This window comes from Engraulis encrasicolus, chromosome 1 (assembly GCF_034702125.1).
Source record: "Engraulis encrasicolus isolate BLACKSEA-1 chromosome 1, IST_EnEncr_1.0, whole genome shotgun sequence".
Classification (NCBI taxonomy): Eukaryota; Metazoa; Chordata; class Actinopteri; order Clupeiformes; family Engraulidae; genus Engraulis; species Engraulis encrasicolus.
In genome coordinates, this window is record NC_085857.1 from 34,573,971 (window position 1) to 34,594,464 (window position 20,494).

Consider the following 20,494-nt stretch of genomic DNA (forward strand, 5'->3'; position numbering starts at 1 on the left):
CACTATGCACTAAAGACCTCAGTGCACTGTGTGCACTGTGCACTGACTGTCAGTGCACTGACAAAAGTGCGTCATTTGAGACATAGCCCATGTCTCCTGGTTGCCAAGCGACACCCACTCAGATTGTCATTGTAGTTGGCCATTGGCAAACTTTTGGCATAACAGGACAGGCCAGTCTTTTCATCAACGTCAAGGCTTTGTGTTTACTCAGTATCCACCTCTCAAATTTCATGTCCTCAAAATTTGTTTCCGAAAATATTCTGAAGTCCAAAATGGGGTCCCTGCACTGTAAATTTTGCGGTGTTGGTTCAACACTTAAAGAGTTCATTTATGTCCAAATAAGCTCAAATCAACCCTCAAAGTGTTGAATGAACACTGCAGAATTTGCTGTGTGCTGAAAAAGTTTGGGCCTGTATTGGATAGTGAAGCAGCCAAGAAAAGACAGGAAATAGTGGGAGAGGGCGATGGGGTAAGAGTTAGGAAATATGACCCAGGCCGGCTTCGAACCTGGGGCCCAATGGACCGTGAGGGAGGTTGTTTATGGACGCAGGTAGGCTACAGTGCACTGTACTACAACACAACATCTATGTAGAGCCACTGCTCTACATTGTATGCTGGTACGGATTAGCCAGGCATCGCCCTCCTAGTGACGTAACTCCTTACAGTAATTCTCAAAGTGTGGTCCGCGACAGAGCTCAGGTGATCCACGCGAGGAATTCTACTTTTCCAACAGTCAATTCAGTTGACAGGTGGTCCCTGAGCATTTTGGAGGGGACCAAGTGGTACTTACTTACTTACTTACGTACTTATGTAAAACAAAAATGCCATAGCTAAGATTATTAATGTAAGCAGTAAGATAAGGTGTGCAACAGAAAAGCTTGACTGTTTTGTATGAAGAACAGGCAAATTGGGAATCAGGAAGGCTGAAGCCATTTTTCAGCTTTTACCCTCTGGTTCCCGTTTTAAATACCCACCAGCCCGGACTAACAGATACAAGAACTCTTTTATACCCTCTGCCATCCAGTTGCTAAATTCCACTAAGAAGCGTAGATAGCTATAGGTCAGGTGTGTATTTATATATGTATTTATCTTTTAGGCAGGTCTTTTATACTGTGAACCAGCACTTTTATCTTTTAAATCTTACTCTGTGCAACTCCTAAGACAAAATGTATTTATTCATGCACTATTTATTTTTAATCCCTTATCCTTTACCTATTATGTGTTCTTAAATGTATTATGGAAGTGTGTGTGTGTGTGTATGTGTCTGTGTGCTACTACTGCTGCAAAACAATTGCCCAATGGGACAAATAAAAGCTACTTGAACTACGCCTACCGCCCAACCAGTCATTTCGATCCTGGGCCATCTTTTCCAGTTGTCCCCATGTATAGCCAGACTTCCTCACTTCTGCATCTAGGTCGCGACGCCAGCTGTGTCTTGGCCTTCCCTCTTCCTTCTTCCTTGTGGAATCCAGAAGAGTGCCTGTCTTTTGGTGTTTGTTACAGGTTTGCGAAGGATGGTCCTCAGTCTGAAAAGGCTTGAGAAACACTGTTATAAAATGAGCAGCTGAGTCGAAAACATGGAGTTACCATGTGCATTCCGTTACAAGATACAACATGTTTATTTGTCACATAATTTCTTGTGCTGGCACAATTGGCAGTGAAATGAAGGTAGCAACTGCTCTCTGCTGTGTAGAATAATACATTCAAAAACTATATGAAAAGATTGTATAATAATAATAACAATAATGATGATAATGATTAACAAATTAATGATTTCAGGGCTATCTTACTGATATGAGCTGTGCAGTTGCCATACCACGTTGCTATGCTCTCTGTAATCATTGATTCATTTGAGGCAGCGTAGAAGGACTTCTGCATCTCTGATGGAACTTTGAACTGTCTTAGCCTCCTGAGGTTGGTACACACGCTGCCTACTAGCCCTTTTCCACTATGTAGCCTATGTGACGCATACGTGTGCATTCAAATTAATTTAACTCTTTTCTAGATGGAACTGTCTTACCATGCCAATATTTAGTGTGCATGCGCAGCGTGAGGTCCATTTAACAGAGGGTCCAACTCAGTGTCTAACCTCCCGGTCTCTCCTTTTTGCATGTGGGCTTGTGTTTCACCGATGTCCCGCCTCCGTGGAGAAAACAATGAAGTTTCCCGGTTGTCAGCAAAGACAACAACTTTTGGGAGACTTTTCCCCATTCAACATTCTGATTGGTAATTTAAAAAATGACCTTTGAATTGTGGTTTTGCTAGACATTGAATAAAACTTCTATTCCCAATGACCAGTGGTAGTAGTCTACTTTTTTATGTTGGGTATACTGTATATTTGAGATTTTTTTTTTAAAGTGGGTATACTGTATATATTTGTGCTATTCAAAACAATCGGGATCAATCAATTTTAAGTGGGTATACTGAAATCCCTGAAATGTAGAAGTGGGTATACTCCGTATACTCGCGTTCTACGTAGACTACACCTCTTGCCTCATCAGAAGGCCACGGGCAAAAGGAGAGGTGAGATTGTGTTGGGCACAGTGAGTGTGTTACAATATGCGGCCTTGCCTCCTCCACTTGTGCTTGTTTCCTCGTACCAGGAAGTAATATGTCATGATGACATCACTGACAACAGCATTATATTTCAATATCTTGCAAAAGCTCAATTGTAAACTCTTTTTCTCATTTGCAATTGGGATGGTGAATGAAAAACAGTCCCTCAAAAGTTGTTGTGGCTAGGCTGACAGCTGGGAAACTTTATCGTTTTCTCCACGGAGGAGGGGCCAGGAGGCAGGGAGAGGAAACAAGCAAAAGTGGAGGAGGCAAGGTTGCATATATAACGCACACACAGTCAGTTAACTTTTATTATGTGGTTGCTTAGCACCACCTGTTGGTAGAAGTTGAAGCAACAGTCATTGTGAGTCCACTTTGCCTACTGGTCAGCAAATTTAACAGACAATTGTAAAAAACAAATAATGCTTAAAAAAATTAGTCCTTTGACTTTATTTGTTGGTTTCATGTACATGTAGTCAATGATCCATCAGCTGTGCAGAGCACAGATGGGGGCCCCAATGGTGAATTTACATGCCAGAGGAAATCAGAGGGACTAGGCTACTGCTGTAGGTCACAGCGGCTGAGGTGGGTTTGGTGTGGCAGTGGGTTCAGCAGTGGGTGTGGGTTGAAGCGTGCAAGGGACCCATATGCAAACGTGAAAGCCTAGCCTGGAAAACCAGCGCCAACTGCTGGACGGCAAAATGTTTTAGACATCCAATTCATTTAGGCTGGTTTATCAGGCTAGTGAAAGCCCAAACAGATCTGATACAGAGAACATTGATGGTGAGGATCGACACAAGGAGTGCTTTCTAATATGCGGACTCCCATCCTCCCTTGCATGCTTGTGGCCTCGCGATGACGTCACTGACATCAGAGGCGTATTTCAATATCTTGCAAAAGCACAATTCCAATGTCATTTTCTCATTTGCAATCGGTATAATGAATGATAGTCCCGCAAAAGTTGTGGCTAGGCTTGGCTGACAGCGAGGAAACTTTGTTTTCTAAGCAAAACGTGAGGCCACAAGCACCGGCCGAGGACAGGAGGCTGCATTTTGGAAAGCACCAAAGGTGCACAATATCACAATATAGTCATGGAGTCTTTGAAAAGGACCTTTTATTCTCCTGGCTCCCTGCCATGACCCTGTATGTCTGTCTTCCTATGGTGTGGTGTGTGTGTCACATCAGCACTTGATTCTCTCGCTGGCTATTAGGAACAGAGCCTCGTTGCCATCTCTGGTTGATGACGCATTCAAATCGGTCTGTAATTTCTAACCTTGTTTTAGTTATGTTATTCTTATTGTGTATTTTCATTTTTACACCCTTTTGGATCCTTTCCGTTTCGTCTGTGTCCTGTCTCTGATCATGTAAATTACAGTAATGTGTGCTGCTGGCTTGGCCGGGGCTCACTTGTAAAAGAGACTTGTATCTCAATGTGATTTTGTTTCCTGGTTAAAAATTGCCCACTTCTCTGAAAACACTATTTAAGATGTCAGCAGAATAAGGAACACATCAGTCTCTCTAGTCGCTCCCGTATCTCTCACTATCACCACAAACTGGTCGGCAACTAGAAAACAAAATACAGCGAAATACATACAGAGGTGAATGTGAACCAAGTAGGGTTGGTCTGTCTGTCCTTTAAAAAGTATGTAGAGTAGAGCGTAGTTTCCTTTATTGATCCCAAGGGAAAATGTAGGTGTCAAGTAGGCCTAGTGATAATGTAATAGTGTTCGTGGTTTATGTCCAGAATTTATCCTGCCCATTCACCAGTGTTTTCTATTCATGAATATTTACCACCACCAATTTCTAAGTACTGTATTCATTATGACTTTACACATGACATTTACACTTCTCATACATGAGTAGGAAGATGTTGTCCATGTTCACCAATTTGTATTGCCAGGCATAGACATTGTTGTTGCTAGCTGCAGAACTGTCATTTGCTCATAACAGTAAATATAATTTCTAAGTACTAAAATGATATTTACTGTTCTTACCAATGTAGGCAAGTTCCACAGCTAGCAATATTAGCCAAGAATCATGAAAAGGTCAAATATAGGAAAGGTAAAGTGAAAGTAGCAAATTACATTTACATTAGGTTACTGTGTGAGTGATTTGTAATTTTAGAAGTAGCGTCTAAAATATGGATTCTCTTTTTTACATTTACTTAGTGAAATCAGGTAGACCAAAAGGCTTGCATATAGCATTTTCACTATTTTACATACCCTACCCAGCTTGGCTCAATTTGGACGATGTCTAGTGTATCAGATAGAGGTCAAGAGGAATGATATCCAAGAAAATGTAATGTATACCCAACACAACAAAGTGGACAACACACCACTGAGGCTTGGGGAGCTGAGGTGTACCATGAACATGGAACAAGGTGACAACCCTGTTGTGACAATACTGTTTACACTTATATGGAGCTTTTTGAAAACACATTGTTCACGAGTAAATGGAAGGCCAAATCCAGAGCTTTAAAATCCGTCTATCAAAAATCTTGCTTTAAAAAATATCCCATTTAGGAGGCCAAAACGTACTTTACAATGACGGTTTAATTTTTATACACATGTTGAGTTTACAACTAAATAGCATAAAAGAATATCCACCTTTAAAAAGTTATCCGGATACGTGTAAACACCATCTACTGTAAGTCAACCTGTAAGTGGTAAAGTTGTAAATCTGGTAATAGATGAGGCCTCATTTAGTTAAGATGATGAGGACTTCAGGCTCTTTTTAGTATCCGATTTACTATTCCATCAGGTTAACTTGGTGAGTGAACCACTTTTTTTTTTTTAAATACCTGCCTTGAGTAGTTGTTTGGGTAGCTTAGTTAACTTAAATATGCCTGGTAAGCATGGAAGTGAAAACATGTGCCACAACCTTTTTTAACAGATGCAAAATTTATTGTATACATCCAGTACAGACCACATAGCCTCCAACCTTGCTGAAACTCATTTTGATGAACTGAATGAAATTAAGAGTTAAATTTGTTAACACAACTGCTTAGTTAAGCCAACTATATCTTGAATGTGGGAACGTACTGTCTTTGTCTCAAGAACCCACAAACCGCTGAACCATACAGTACATATTTGATCATACCAGCACATGAAGCTGTTCAGAGATGGTTATTGAGTATCTGTTGGGCACCGTGTTCACCATTAGCAATGGGTTCAATTAGCTTTTTCTTATCCACACATACACAACAGGGTTCGTCTGTGTGTGGGTCTTAAGGACCCACCATAGTTATCTAAAAAAATGGTCAAATGTAGTTTGAGACACTTGAACTTGAAAATAAAGCAGTTTCCAAACACTTTGCTATGAAAAAACAAACTATGGTATAGATTAAACCTTAAGGAAAAAAGTAACTGCAATCATCTGTAAAGGTACACACAATGTACAAATATATACATGCTATATACACAGCCACACACCTGGAAACAGGTGAAGGGACAAGGCAGAATACAAAGGTGACAATGGGAAGACGGATGGGAAGTGAGTAGTCACAGCTATGTGGGGAGTCTACAACCTGGTGCCAATTTGCCTAGGATCTGTTCATCCCTTCCAATCTATTAATTCAGACCAGAAACCATTCATGTTTCACTTATGAACGTGTCCACAATCCTATTTTAGCTAGGTGGCTTCAGGAATTAACAGACGTGGTGTCATCTTATTTCTCACAAGATCAAAAACTTTAAAAGTCTTTCTTTTGTGAGAGGCACACACTTGAGTGTCCTTGATTACCTGCTGTGAGTCTACACTTGCGTTGCCACACTTTGCAGTTTCCGCATAAGTTTCAAGCCCAACCTCAGCCCGAAGCAGAATCTGTAACTGCTGCTGCGGCAGGAGTTGGCGTCACAGTAGAATCTGCAACAGGTGTCTCTGTGACCAATGGATCTGCGTCCGCTGTTTCCACGGTTACAGCAGAATCTGCAGAAGCAGCAGAAGCAGCAGAAGCAGTTGTCTCAGTCACAGCTGCAGCGGACGTCTCCGTCACAACAGGATCTGCGGTGGGCAGTGCGGTCACAACAGAATCTGTAGCTGCAGGCGTTGCAACACTTGCGGCTGCTGTAGACGTCTCCTCTTCAGCAACATCTGCAGTAGGTGTACCGGTCTCGGGTGTTACAGTCTCTGCAGAATCTGCAGCTGTTGCAACACTTGCGGCTACAGTAGGCGTCTCCTCTTCAGCAACATCTGCAGTAGCTGCATCAGTCTCAGGTGTCACTGTCTCTGCAGAGTCTGAAGCAGCTGCAGCGTTTGTAACTGGAGTAGGGGTCTCCTTCTCAGAGTCTGCAGCTGATGTCTCGGCCACAATTGCAGGTGTTGCAGTCTCTGCAGAATCGGCAGTAGATGGCTCAGCCACACACGAATCTGCAGTGAGTGGCTCTGTTACTGCAGCAATGGGTGCCATGGCCACATCAGAATCCAAAACAGGGTTTGCATTTTCAGCTGCAGAGTCTGAAACAGACGGCTCAGTCACAGCAGGATCTGAAACAGGTGTTGCATTTGCAGTTGCAGAATCTGCAATAGATGCCTCAACAAGATCTGCTGAAGGTGTTGCGTTGACGGCAGAATCTGCACTAGATGTCTCAACTAGATCTGCTGAAGGTGTTGCAGTGACTGCCGAATCTGCAACAGACGTCTCTGACACAGGACACACTGCAGCAGGTGGTAAGGTTGCAGCAGGTGGTAAGGTTACAGCCGAATCTGCAAGTGATGGGTCAACTTCAGCTGCTGTGGTCACTGCAGCATCTACCGTGTCAGCCACAGCTGCATTGCTGCAGGTCTCAGTCACAGTGGCAGCGGGTGGTACTGCCTCAGCAGAATCTGCAATAGATGTGTTTGTCACAGAGGAATCGGCAGCAGATGTTGTATTTTTATCTGCAGAATCTGAAATGTCCATGGCATTTTCACCCTCAGCAGTAGGTGCCTCAGGTACAGAAGAATCTGCAACGGAGGATTCAGCACCGTCTATAACAGTCTCTGGTACAGTCTCTGAGGTCTCGGTAACCGCAGCAGTGGCTGGTACGGTCACAGCAGAATCTGCAGCAGGCGTTATGGTCACAGCAGAACCTTCATTCGGCGTCTCAGCGACAGCAGCTGAGGTAGGTGCTGTTGATGCAGAAGCGTCATCATCATCTTCGTCATTATCGTTGTCATCGTCGTCGTCTTCGTTGTCGTCATCAGCTGTGGCACGTGCTACAGATGCAGTGTTTTTTTTCTTCGCGGGCGCCTTCCTCTTCCTCCTCCTGCCCCCCGCTCTCCTTGCTGGTCGTTTTTTACGAGTTGCTGTTGCACCCGTAGCCTCCGTCATTGTAGAGTCTGCATTAGGTGTTTTGGTTGCATCAGAATCGGGCGTTTCAGCTGCCGCTGCTGCATTGAGCGTTTCAGTTGCTGTTGCATCAGAATCGGGCGTTTCAGCTGCTGCTGCTGCTGCTGCTGCTGCTGCTGCGTTGAGCGTTTCAATTGCTGTTGCTGCAGCAAGTTCTCCGTTCTCTGCTGCGTTGGTTTCTTCTTCCACTGCACAATCTGCAGACGGTGTATCAGAATCTGCCATGGGAGTTTCAGTCACAACAGCATCATTAGTAACAGGAGATTTTGCATCATCTTCCTCACCATCACCACCATCCTCATCATCGTCGTCATTACCGGCAGCAGAAGCAGCAGCTGCAGCGGCAGCAGCAGCAGCTCTGGTAAGTCTCGTGGCAGGTGGTTTCTTTTTTCTCGTCGTTACTGCCTTTTTCTTCCTCTTTGCCTGGACCGATTTCTTCGCTGCTCGCGTTTTAGGTTCTTCTGCCTCTGCAACCTCTGACATTGTGGAATCTGCATTAGGCGTTTCAGTCGCATGAGAATCGGAAGTTTCAGTTGGTAATGAATCAGGCATTTCAGTTGCAGATGCTTTGGGTGTTCCAATTGATGCTGCATTAGGTGCTTCAGTTCCTGCAGAGTTGCATATTTCTGTCTCTACTGCTTTGGTTGTTTCAGCTGCTACTGCGGTGGTTGTTTCAGCTGCTGCTGCAGAGGTTGTTTCAGCGCCTGCCGCGTTGGTTGTTTCACTCTCTCCTGCACTGGTTGCTTTAGCCACTGCACAGCCAGCAGTGGGTGTGTCAGAATCTGGAGTAGAAGTCTCAGTTGCAGCAGCTTGGGCAGTTACTGGTGATGCAGCAGACGACACAACAGCATCGTCAGCTGTGCTAGGTGACGCAGCAGACCGTTTCTTTTTCTTCTTTGTTTTGGTCTTCCCCTCCGTGTCTTTCTTGGCATGTTTCTTACGTTCTTCTCGAGCAGTCTCTTTGGTCCGAGGTGCCTTAGCTGCAGAATCTGAACCTGCGTCTTCTTCCTTCGATTTTTTCGATTTCTTTGGCAAGCGTGCAGCGTCGTCAGCCTTGGTGGAAGTCTCTTTTTTCTTCCTGTGCCTCGACTCTTCCGCTTCTCTGCTCCTCGGCTTCCTGTCCCTTTCCGGCGACTCCCTCCTCCTTCTCTCTCGCTCTTTATCCTCGTCCTCCCTCCTGGACCTTTTAGAGGTGGTTTGTGGATGACGTGCAGCATCCCTGTCCTGCAGCCGAGGCTGACGAGAATCCCTGGTGTGAGGCTGACGCGAGTCCCTGGCAAGTGGATGACGGGAGTCCCTGGAGTAACGCGAGTCCCGGGCGTCACGCGAGTCCCTGGCAAGCGGCTGACGGGGTTCTCTGACACGGGCGTCCCTTGTACGGGTCCTAATGTCCTGGATGTCACTCTGTAAAAGCAGGGGTGGAGGATGTAGAGGAGTAGGCAAGAGTCCAGGGGTGGGCAGAAGTCCAGGAGTGGGCAGAAGTCCGCCGCCCTTGGATTTTGATCCTGACGGTTCTTTGAGGAGTGCGTACTGTGACAGCAGTGGTGCCGGTGGTGTGAGCGGGTAAGGCGCCCTGGGACCTGTGAGTAATGGAGGTGGACCAGATAATGGCACAGAGCCTGGCGGCAGAGCACCACTAGCACCATACGGGCCAAATGGCGATGGATGGATGGCCGTAGGAGGTAGCGGTGGAGGTCCTGCTCCACTCCATCCTGCTGCAGCGGTCCAGTTGTGGACATAGCTGCTATGGTACATACCGTTGTACCAGCTCTGGTAGGCCCCTGTGTAGTTTCCATAGGCTCCTAATGGCAGTCCCTGCTGCTCCGTTCTCGAATCTCGCCGGGAGCGTTCGGAGTCACGGTAACGACTGCCGAGCTCCCGGGAACGGCTTCTCCTGCCTCGTCTCGAGTAATCATCCGAGCTGCCTGACGACGAAGATGATGACCTTGCACGCTTCTTCCCGCAGATGATGTCCTCGGTCTGGCTCGTCAAATGGTCCAACCCGGCCACCTTAAGCAAAGTCTTGATCCTTGCAAGCTGCTCCCTCTTTTCGATCGACACTTCGTCATCTGAAGAAGAGGAGGAGTAGGACCTTGACGATCTGCTCCTGCTCCTGCTCCTGCTCCTGCTCCTGCTTCTCCTGTTGCCGTGGCGATCTCGCGAATATTCTCTCCGTGGACTGCGGGAGTCGCGCCTGTGGTCTCTGGAATCCCTTGAGTCCCTCGTCCTTCGTTCTCCGTCCCTGTCCCTGTCCGCTGACTGAGATCTCCTGCCTCGATCGGCGGCGTTCCTGTAACCGTCTCTCGAGTCGTGTTGTCTGTGTCTCGAGTCCTTGTCGGCCTCTCTCGAATCCCAGCTCCTATTGCTCTGTCTCGACTCCGGCTCCCGGTGTCGATCTCTGTAGTCGTCACCACCCCTGTCTCCATCTCTGGAGTAACGCGGTCTCTCTCTGTCTCTCGAGTGATGACCTCTGTCTCTCTCGGAGTCGCGACCCCGGTCTCTCTCGCTCGACTGCCAGTTCCGGTCTCGGTCTCTCGACTCCCTGCTCCCGTCTCTCTCTCTGGAATAACGGCCCCTGCCCATCGTTTCTTTCGAGTCACACATCCGCCGATCTGAGTGTCTGTCCCTCTCTGTGGACCTGCTTCTCGGTCCTCCGGAGCCACCGCCGCCTCGGAAGTCCTCGCGGTCGTTTCTTGGCCGTCTGTCCATGTCCCTCCACTTGTCCCTGGAACTGTCGTCTCTCGAGGACTCGAGTCTGTACCTCTCGAGTTGTGTAGAGGCAGCTGGTTTTCTGTCCTGGTTGGCCCTCATCAGCTGCGACAGCAGGCCGGCGTCCATGCACTGGCTGAGCGTGCCCAGTAGGTGATCGTAACCTTTGGATGGTTGGTTGGCGCTCTCTTCGCCTCGACTCTGCCAAGCAAGAATTGTGAAAGATTAGAATTTCAATTTCACTACATCACATTCAGCAGATGTTTTTTATCCAAATTGACACACAGACGAAAACATCAGCAACATACAATGTATGGGGAAATGGATTACAGCCCCTGCAAAAAGTTTTGTTGCCTAGGCATTTTTTTGGAACAACAGCTAACCTGACTTTCAATTAATCACTTGGCTTCAGAAATCACTCAAATGACAGCTACAACCAACCAAAATAAGTGTTGTCGCCTCCAGACAATAATGTGATAAATCACTTCAAAACACACCAAGGCAAAAAAAAAAGCCACAGCAAAAACAAAAAAAACAAAGGCATTGCATGCCTCCCAGTTTATACTGTTGAGTGTAGTGGAAGAAAGTGAATTTTTTAGGTGAGCATGGTTACAGAAAGTTGTTATTTATCAACCACAGTTAACACCACAGTTAAGTTATCTAAAGCACTATTCCGACGGGACTAGTTTTATGTGTGGACATGGGGAAATGTGATCTTTATGTCAGGACGTCGGTAATAGAAATGGCTGATTCGGACTGGATTGAATTATCTCAGTAAACGAACAGAAAGTGGGAGGGTCAACTCATCACGCACCGGTGTGACTCCACTTGAGTTGTCGTCATGCGCGTGCCAACTCTATATTATTTATTTTTGAGCACATTATTTCGAATCCATGGAGGCATTTGTCCCGTGGAACAATTGTAATAAATTGCCCGTTGGTTTACTAACCCATCAAAATCCATTCTAATGCGTCTGGATGCTCGTCCTTTCATTTGGAGAGTGCATTTGACCATGCTGCCTGATTTCGACAGCGAACAGCTTGGAACAGCTCCCTAAAACATAACTAACAGTTTATTGCAAGGCTGTAACTTAATGCCCATTGGAAATACAGTATTGTGCGTTTCGTGCACTTAACCAGACATTAGGGCTGGGAATCGATCCAAATTTCCTGGATCGATTCGATTCCGATCCAGAAGGTCACGATCCGATTCGATTCGATATCGATCTTCTGTATTGCTGTGTTGTCACTTGAACCCATTTATGCCTAGAATTCTAAGACTGGTTATGAATCCTAATTATCTCAGCCTTTGATGCCCACACAAACATGAAATAACTTGGTATGAGAGAAAGAAGTGGTAAACTGTGGAAGAGGGCTACAGGATGTGGTTGAGAAAATAGTGCCTATAATAATTTTCAAAAGATCGATCCACAAAGTTGTGAATCGATATCGCCCTTTTCGAATGTGAATCGATATTGGATCGCGATTCGATCTTTTGAACCCAGCCCTACCAGACATCTATGGGGTTGCAGTCGGACGGGATTAGTATTACCGAGGGTAATTTTCCCAGACCGTTTCACAGTAGGTAAAACTTGCGGTGAAGTTTACCGACATATTCCGCTATTTTTACATGACATGGCGCGTTCGGACTGGACTAAATATCCCGGTTATTATTACTTTACCTCAGGTCCCCCCATTAAACTAGTCCCGTCGGAATAGGGCTTTAGGAAGTAGAAATATAAGGGTGGTTGACTTTTAAGGCCGTAACACACAAAAAAAAAAAGTTGTTCAAATTCCTGAAAAAAATGATGGAAAAAATAGGGAAAAATGCAAAATAAATAAATAAATAAAGCACTTAATGGTCCAAGGAATTTTGCCTTATTTTTGCCATTTTTGGGAAAATGTGTCCTGCATCAACATTGCATAGGCATGTCACTCCACAGGCAAATGAAGTCACGCCACAGGAAATTCACTGCATTATGGCCATTTTAATAATTTTGTATACATGACTGACATCTGAGCTCATGCTAACTAGATAATGATATTGTGTTTAATCTTAATATGTGTTTTCATTAATATAAAAAAACTTTTTTTCTATAAGAGCAGTCACACCACAGGACACCATAAAATGAACCTAAGCATTGCGTGACAAACATTGCAATATGAAGACATATTAAGAGGTTAATAGTCACCTTAAACTTCCACAGCACTTTCCAATAACTGAGGCACTGACTGGTTAGGAGGCAGTCTTTAACACCCTTGTAGTTGGCATTGCAGCTGCCCATTCACAAATATTGACATACATGTCACCCCACAGGACGCAATTTGTGTTACGAAATTGAACTTGTAGTTAATATTACTGTCTTGAGTTTTTTTCGCATTCATATATCTTAATATAAAGTTAATATTTATGCAATCATGCCAAATGCTTCATACATTATTCAAAATGTTGTTGGTTAATTTATATTATTATATTCCAGGTTTCATTAATGTTACTGTCACACCGCAGGATATTTGACAAATAAACCTTTACATAAATCTGAACAAAAATGTTCCTTCTCATCTCAGACTAATATGAAACATAATGTACAACATCTTCTTTCATTGACATTTGTTTTTTAAAAGGAGAAAAAAAAAACAGTTTTGAAGATTTTTAACCAATGTTACGAAAAATAAACTGGGGTGATTATTTCCCATGACTTAATTGCAGCACATGGTGAGGAATGGCATACATGTGGGTGTCATCCACAAAAGAAGCCTCTCCCACTGCCAGTCAAAAAAAAAAAAGCCTGCCAAGAGTTTGCCAGTCCTAATTCTGATTATTATTATTTTTAAATGGGACTCATACTCTGAAGTCATGATCCCAAGATCAAGAATTTTAGAACTGATAGCATCAAAACTGTATGGCATTGGAGATGAAGAATACGAAGAAAAAAAATGGTAGATACAGCTCTTATGTGGGGCTGCATGCGTGCTCCTGGTGTTTGATTGATTAAATAATGAATATATAGATGTATTACTCTACTAATAGCGAATATGTTACCATTACTATTGGCATTCATTGTTTTTCATTGCGTTGCTTTCCATACAATGACCCTAAACATACACCTATGGCCAAAGTTGATTTTCTGAAGAGGTGAGAGTGATTCCGTGATTAAGTATGTCATCTGACCTGTGTATTTGAAGTGACTTATCTGCTCATTTACACATTTATTTTCAATGGGTGACAAAAAAAAATGTCCTTTCATTAAATGGTTCATCTTTCTTTGGTGCAGGATTGTTTATATATATATATATATATATATATATATATATATATATAAACTTATATATATATATATAAAACTTTATTTGAGAGCTTTATTTGTAGCCTTCATATGAGCAACTTCTGAAGCGAAGTGATTACTTGAAAGTCAGGTTATTAGCCGTTGTTCCAAAAACATGGCAACAAAACATTTTGCAAGGGCTGTAGATAGAGTTGAGTAAATCGATAGAGTAAATAGATTGAGTACAAGACAAGTTACTGCACGTGAGTAAGGTTACAATCCCTTCATAACAAAATGGTGTCAGAAGGGTTTCCATATATTAAAAAATGACATTTGTAAAACCAACCTTGTAGCCACGTGATGACTCTGACTTGTGGTCGCTATGCAAACTCTCTGTATTTCTCCTCAGATTCGAAGTCTGGAATGAGAGCGACAGGGAGAGAGAGAGAGACATCGAAGTCATTCAAATATCACTTTTAAGTTAACTTATACACATTTATCTCAGAAGGCATGGCTTGTGTTTTCACCGTCGTACTCTTCTGCCTCAGGTAGAATTTTACCAAAATATTGTTTTAAATGCAACCCTTGAGAGGGTTTTTTTTAGAAAGCCAAACCTTATGAAATCAAATTATTCAGAAATGATGTCACAGGCAACTGGTACACAAATTGTGTGTGTGTGTGTGTGTGTGTGTGTGTGTGTGTGTGTGTGTGTGTGTGTGTGTGTGTGTTCCTTTAAATCTGTACAATATCTAGAGACACTGCGTCTGTTTTTTTTCCCCAGAATCATGTTCCTCACAGAAAATGAGTCGAGGCCGGTGCATCTCAATGTGAAAGAAGAATAATTTATATGCCGAGCAAAAAAAAAAGGTCCAAATCACCTGCACACATTGAGAGTAAATAGAATGGAGGCCAAAATTCTATTTCATTGTTGAAGCCAAGTTGGAGCCAAGGTTGGACCCAAAAAGACCAAAAAATGGCCAAATCCCATTCATTCCTATGAGAGACATAAAACCCTGTATCTCCCTTAAATGCCACTCCAGGGGGATAATTTTTCGCTCAACTAGTAGGTCCCCTTGCTCTCCAACTTACCAGGGTGGTGATTTTTTGTGGTGATGTTTTGTTTTAGAGAGATGTTAAAAGTTAAATTGACCAATGAGCATCAGAACATGGTTTGATTGACCGTTAGAAGTCTTGTTGTTGTCCAATCAGCACCTGCGTTTGGCGTTGCTAAGGTGGAATGTAAGTTGGAATGTTCCCAAATCTGGCTTCAAAGCGTTGAATGGCAAATAGCGTTGATTTGGCGTCCATTCTATTTACTGTCAATGCCTGCACACCTTTCACTGGTTAATTTTGTATAATCTGAGACACACTCAATTAACTTAAGGTTTGAGATGCTACACTCAAATGTGAAGCAAATCTACAAAATATGGTTTCGATTTCTGGAATGAGTGACAAAGAACATTACCACTTTTTCATTATTTTCTAATTCAAACCATGATACCGTATACGACTTGTATGACAAGTAGTTACTAGAACTATTAGCAAGTAACTGGCTGTGGCTTTCGCTGCTAGGAAAGTGGAAACTGCAATCAGCTTGATTTAACTAACCGTTGTAGTAATTACCGTACATAAAATAACTTGATAAAAGATGACTCCGACTTACTGAGCTGGAAGGGGAAGGGGGCAGCATCATGTCTTTCAAAATGTTCATCTGTTTGTCTGAGAGACGCATGCCATCTGGTTGCTGGTTAGAAGGCCTGTGTAGAGATGCGGTGGGTCTCGCAGGTGGCGTGCCACGTTCAGTTCTCGGTTCCCTGGAGGATCGCGGTCTGTCCCACTCATCCTCGTCATAGTTTGGCTTCTTTTTATGTGCGATGTTCATCTTCTTGTCGGCGATCTGCTTCTGAATCCAATCCAGTTCTCGCATTTTCCTCGCCAGCTCCTGGTCCGAAGCGGCAGAGCCACTAGGCTGCGGGCGAGAAACAATCTGCACACGGCGACTCATGCTAATAGGCTAGTTCTATATCTCAGTGCCTAACATTTAAAATAAAAAGGCACACGACGTCCTATGGTGATGTAGACTAACGTGTATCTACAGACAAGACACAGTTCTTCTTATGTTTTCAGGTAAAGCAACAAATGGAATAGACCGTTGCTTAGCTCATTCTAGAAGTGTTGCTAGCCTACTTTGTTTTTATCCATCGAGTTTGCGAACACCAGGAAGTCGGTGTGCTGAGGTGCATCAAGGAAATTGCACACGGGAGTTTCACATTCCGTGCTGTTATTCCACGGAATTGCTAAATGAAGTCAGACATACTTGACAAGATAAAAGACCTATGAATTATACGAATGAACTCGACTGATCAGTGTACCTTGATCTGTGCCATTTTGTCAGGAGTCTCTATGGTAGTGGTTTTCACTGTAAATTGTTAGTAGAAGCAATTTGTTACTGCCATCTACTGGTCGGAGGATGAAGGCTGCAAACATACGGAATCTTCTAGGATTAGTAGAGTAGGCCTATTAATTCCGGGAAATAATACATTAGAATGTAATGTAAGCTTATTCTACAGTAGCCTATGTTATCAAAGTTTTGTATACATTAGTTGATCATCTTTATAATAATTAGCCCTTCTTCTTCTTTATTATAATGAATAATTAACTTTAATGTGTAGTGCATGTCTATCCAAAACCGTGTGTGTGTCGTAGGCCTATCCTCCTGACTACCAGCAGTTAATTTTTGTCCTCTCTATAGGACATTTGTAAACCGCAATATCTCCCACCCCATACACACTACTAACCAATGGTATACATTCAGAGCTTTCCAATGATACCATGTGTGTAGGGGTGGGGTTTTGGGAACTTTCTGTTTCTTTGCAAGGAAAATGGTGTCCATTAAAAATAGGTTGCTTTTGGTTAAAGGGAAAGTAAATGCATAATACTTTAAAGTGGGCAATTATTGTCTTAAAACATCATCTTAATATGTTATTTCAATCTCTTCAGAGCACAATTGAACCATTTCTAAATTAAGGTAACATTATTTTATTCCCATATTTAGGCGTTAAAGAAATGTCCTCCAAAATGGACATTGGTAGTGGCATCTTCTATTTTGTTAGTATTTTTCTAATCAGAAAGTCAGTATCAGAATCAGAAGGAGAGACAATTTACAGCACATTATTAATAAATAATCCTAGATGTGATGTTTGAGGAAGATGCTGAAGATTCAGAGACCTCTTAGGATTCATTTCAAGCAGGAAAAGTAGAATCAGAACAAGCAGAACGTTCCCTATGCATTTGTCACCCCATGTGGAGCATGACTCTGATGTGTGTCTGAACTTTGCAGGACAATATTTCAACCAAAAATGAAATGAAGACTAAATTAATCATATAGACATGAACACATGTTGGTTCCAGAGATAATAACCCATATTTCACACATCAGAACTATAAAATTAGTCAACTCTGGTGAAAGTTCTCAGCTGAGGGAGGACATGTCATTCAAGCTTCATCTGCAAGTCCAGTTGCTTAAAACAAAATTGCTTTGACTTGAGATGACCTGCATGAATGATAATGGTCACAGACACATCCAGTTCCCACCTCAAACCAATAAAACACACATAGTAAACTCATAAATGCTCAAATTTACTAATTATTAAACTGATTGTTATGCTTTTTCATCCAGATTGATTGATAGCAATTAAGGTACATTTTCAATGTAGCCTACGGCCTTCCAATGTCCACTGTAATGGACACATTAAATCTTTAAAATAAAAAATAAAAATTCGAAAAAAAATGTTGTCAATCTCATTTTTTGCCTTCAAACAATTGGGGAAGTAAAAAAAAAAACAAAGCTTTTTAAACTTTTCCCCCCTGGTAGTCAGGAGACTATGGGGGGGGTAGTAGGGGGTAAAGTAAAGTGTGACTGAGTGTGACAAGGGCTGTATATACTTGGCCACACAGTATCTGATTTATTATGTACAGAGGCCTACTATATATTGCTGGGGGGTCCATTGGAGCTGATTGACATAGGGCCCACAATTTTCTGCTATAGCCTACCCCTGATCAACAGCTGGCATTTCCAGCTCAGACAGACACCACACTGCTGGTTCATTTGGCCTGGTATACTGTAATAAAAGTCTAGAGTCCTCAATTTCTTACAGGGCTATCAACACGTAGGCCTATACCACTTCCTAACTTTGGTAGGCCCACGTTCTTCCCCATATTAGAATCTTAGTGTTGTATTATACATTGTGGCCACTTAGTGGCAGCACATGCACAGAGAAGAGACTTTCTGGGGACTGGAGCTGTAGCCCAAATAACCATGCAAGTCTACACTCAGGAGAGGGGAACCTATGTCTCGAGGGCCGTTTACAGCCCTTGGAAGAATTTGAAGGGGGCCCTCGAATGAAAAAGGTTCCCCACCTCTGCTCTCCATCCAGGGCCGTTTTAACACACAGGCTTGATATGGCTGCAGCCTAGGGGCCCCTACTCTGCCAGAGGAGCACTGATTAGCCAAGAGTGAGAAATGCTGGAATTGTGACTGGATGCATATTGAAAAATTAATGTGTCGTATTCAGTAGGCTACAGTTGGTAGACAAGTTATTCTTAATTCGTAGCTCATAGTTAATTATGACACTATCTAAATATGTTGTTAAATATGTCATGAAATTTGCCCTTCCGGGGGGGCCCATAGCAAGCTGCAGCCCAGGGGTCACTGCCCTGCCTACATCATTTTTACAGACCAAATGGGAAGCTGTTGTGCAGTAGAAGTGAAGTGAAAACCTGTGAAAGCCCATTGGGAAACTCAAACTCCCATTTTCATTGTGACACAGCACTCCACAGCACACAAGAGAACACTGCACACTGCATACAATGAAATTGCATTTATGCCTCACCCGTGCAAGGGGGCAGCCCTCAATGGCACCCCTAGGGAGCAGTGCGGCGGGATGGTACCATGCTCAGGGTACTTCAGTCATGGAGGAGGATGTAGGAAAGCACTGGTTGATTACTCCCCCCACCAACCCGGCGGGTCGGGAGTCGAACCAGCAACCTTTGGGTTACAAATCTGACGCCCTAACCGTTTACCCATGACTGCCCATAGAAGAGAACTCAGCAGGACATTAAAAAAGTGTGAACAATAGGAACACCTACTTTTATAGTAGGCTATAGCCTACTACCACATTAGCCTACACTACACAGAGAGACATCTGAGCTCAGATCAGCTACATCACTCTGAGTTAAACTTGGTCCTAATTTGGTATAAAATGGTACTGCCCACAAAATATGTTTAAGGTCATAGACTATATAGGTTAGTATATATTAGTATAGGTCTGTGGTTAAGGTAGTCTGCAAGAGACTACTTGCGTGACATCACATCAATACCTAAAGTTCCTTCCTTATACCCAAACAATCTCTGACATACGGACTATTTTAAAGGTGCACTATGTAATATTTTTTAGTAGTTTATTTCCAGAATTACAGCTGCTAATTCTCAAGTGTTACCTTTTTCACAAAATGTATCACCACCATAAAATTATACTTATTCATTATGATGGGAAAAATGGAACTTATCATACATGGAAAGGTGAATCTTCTCCATGTCTGCCATTTTGAGTTTCCAAAAAATAGACATTTTTAGCTGCAAAACCTACTGTACTTTGCTCATACGTGTACATATTAGTTTATTACTCATTCAATTTTCATGAAAAGATCATATTTGGCAATGTTATGGGCAGGGCAGCAGTTTCAATGAGCAGCAGAGTTACAATACCTTCTCTGGCCACAATCCTGCACAGTGCACCTTTAAATAATCAAAAAAGCAAAAGTCATACAGAAAAAAACATTACTCTTTGCTTCAGCATGAAAACAGTCTCTTTTTGTCTGCCTATTATTCTTAAAAATAATCAAAAAATAGAAGACTAGACGGTCTGCACCTGCATTGGGGTGCATTTCTTGAAACCATATTGCTAACTACATTAGCTGTGGTTTGCAATGCAATTGCCCATTGGCAACTACCCAAGTTGCTAACTGGCTAACTTCTATGCTTTTGAGAAATACACCTGACTTGGGACAGCCCATGGAATGCTTTTATGTGTGCCTTTCAGCCAGGGTAATGATGAACTATACTGACTGACACAAATTTGGAAAGTGGTTAATGATCTTTGAATATACCACTATGCAGCAGCCTTCTTAAAGAGTTTCATAATTGTATCTTATAGTGGCATTTTCCCCCTGATTCTTTATTTCTTAGAAATGTTACTGCTGCTGCACTACACTCATTTGTGTGCAGTAAAATTTGAGAAACCTCATTTAGGGAGCCCAAAAACAGGCATGTGAATGCACCACTGCATCCCCCTTTCTGACACCTATGTTTGTTTTACGTTACCTGTGGAAATGTAACAGCATTTTAGTTTCACGTAGAAACACATAAAAGAAACGCAACCGACCCAGCTGTGGCTCAATCAGCTGGGCACTCGACTGCTACACTGGCGACCCAGGTTTGATTTCGGCCCAAGGTCATTTGAGTCCTCCCCGTCTCTCTCTCCCCGTTAACTTCCTGTCTCTCTTAACTGTCCTGTCATAATAAAGGCATATAAAGCCTTTAAAAATATTGTAAAAAGACCTAGACACAGGGCAAG

General features: G+C 43.0%; 1 protein-coding gene across 1 annotated transcript; it reads right to left on the reverse strand.

The window, feature by feature from the left end:
- Nucleotides 1–4,764: 4,764 nt before the first annotated feature.
- On the reverse strand, nt 4,765–16,251 carry LOC134450551 (serine/arginine repetitive matrix protein 2-like). The gene is made up of 3 exons (XM_063200391.1): nt 15,523–16,251; nt 14,206–14,277; nt 4,765–10,795 (listed from the first exon to the last, which is right to left on the reverse strand). Exons 1-3 carry the CDS (start codon nt 15,862–15,864, stop codon nt 6,362–6,364), a joined length of 4,848 nt encoding a protein of 1,615 aa, XP_063056461.1. The 5' UTR covers nt 15,865–16,251; the 3' UTR covers nt 4,765–6,361.
- Nucleotides 16,252–20,494: the final 4,243 nt, after the last annotated feature.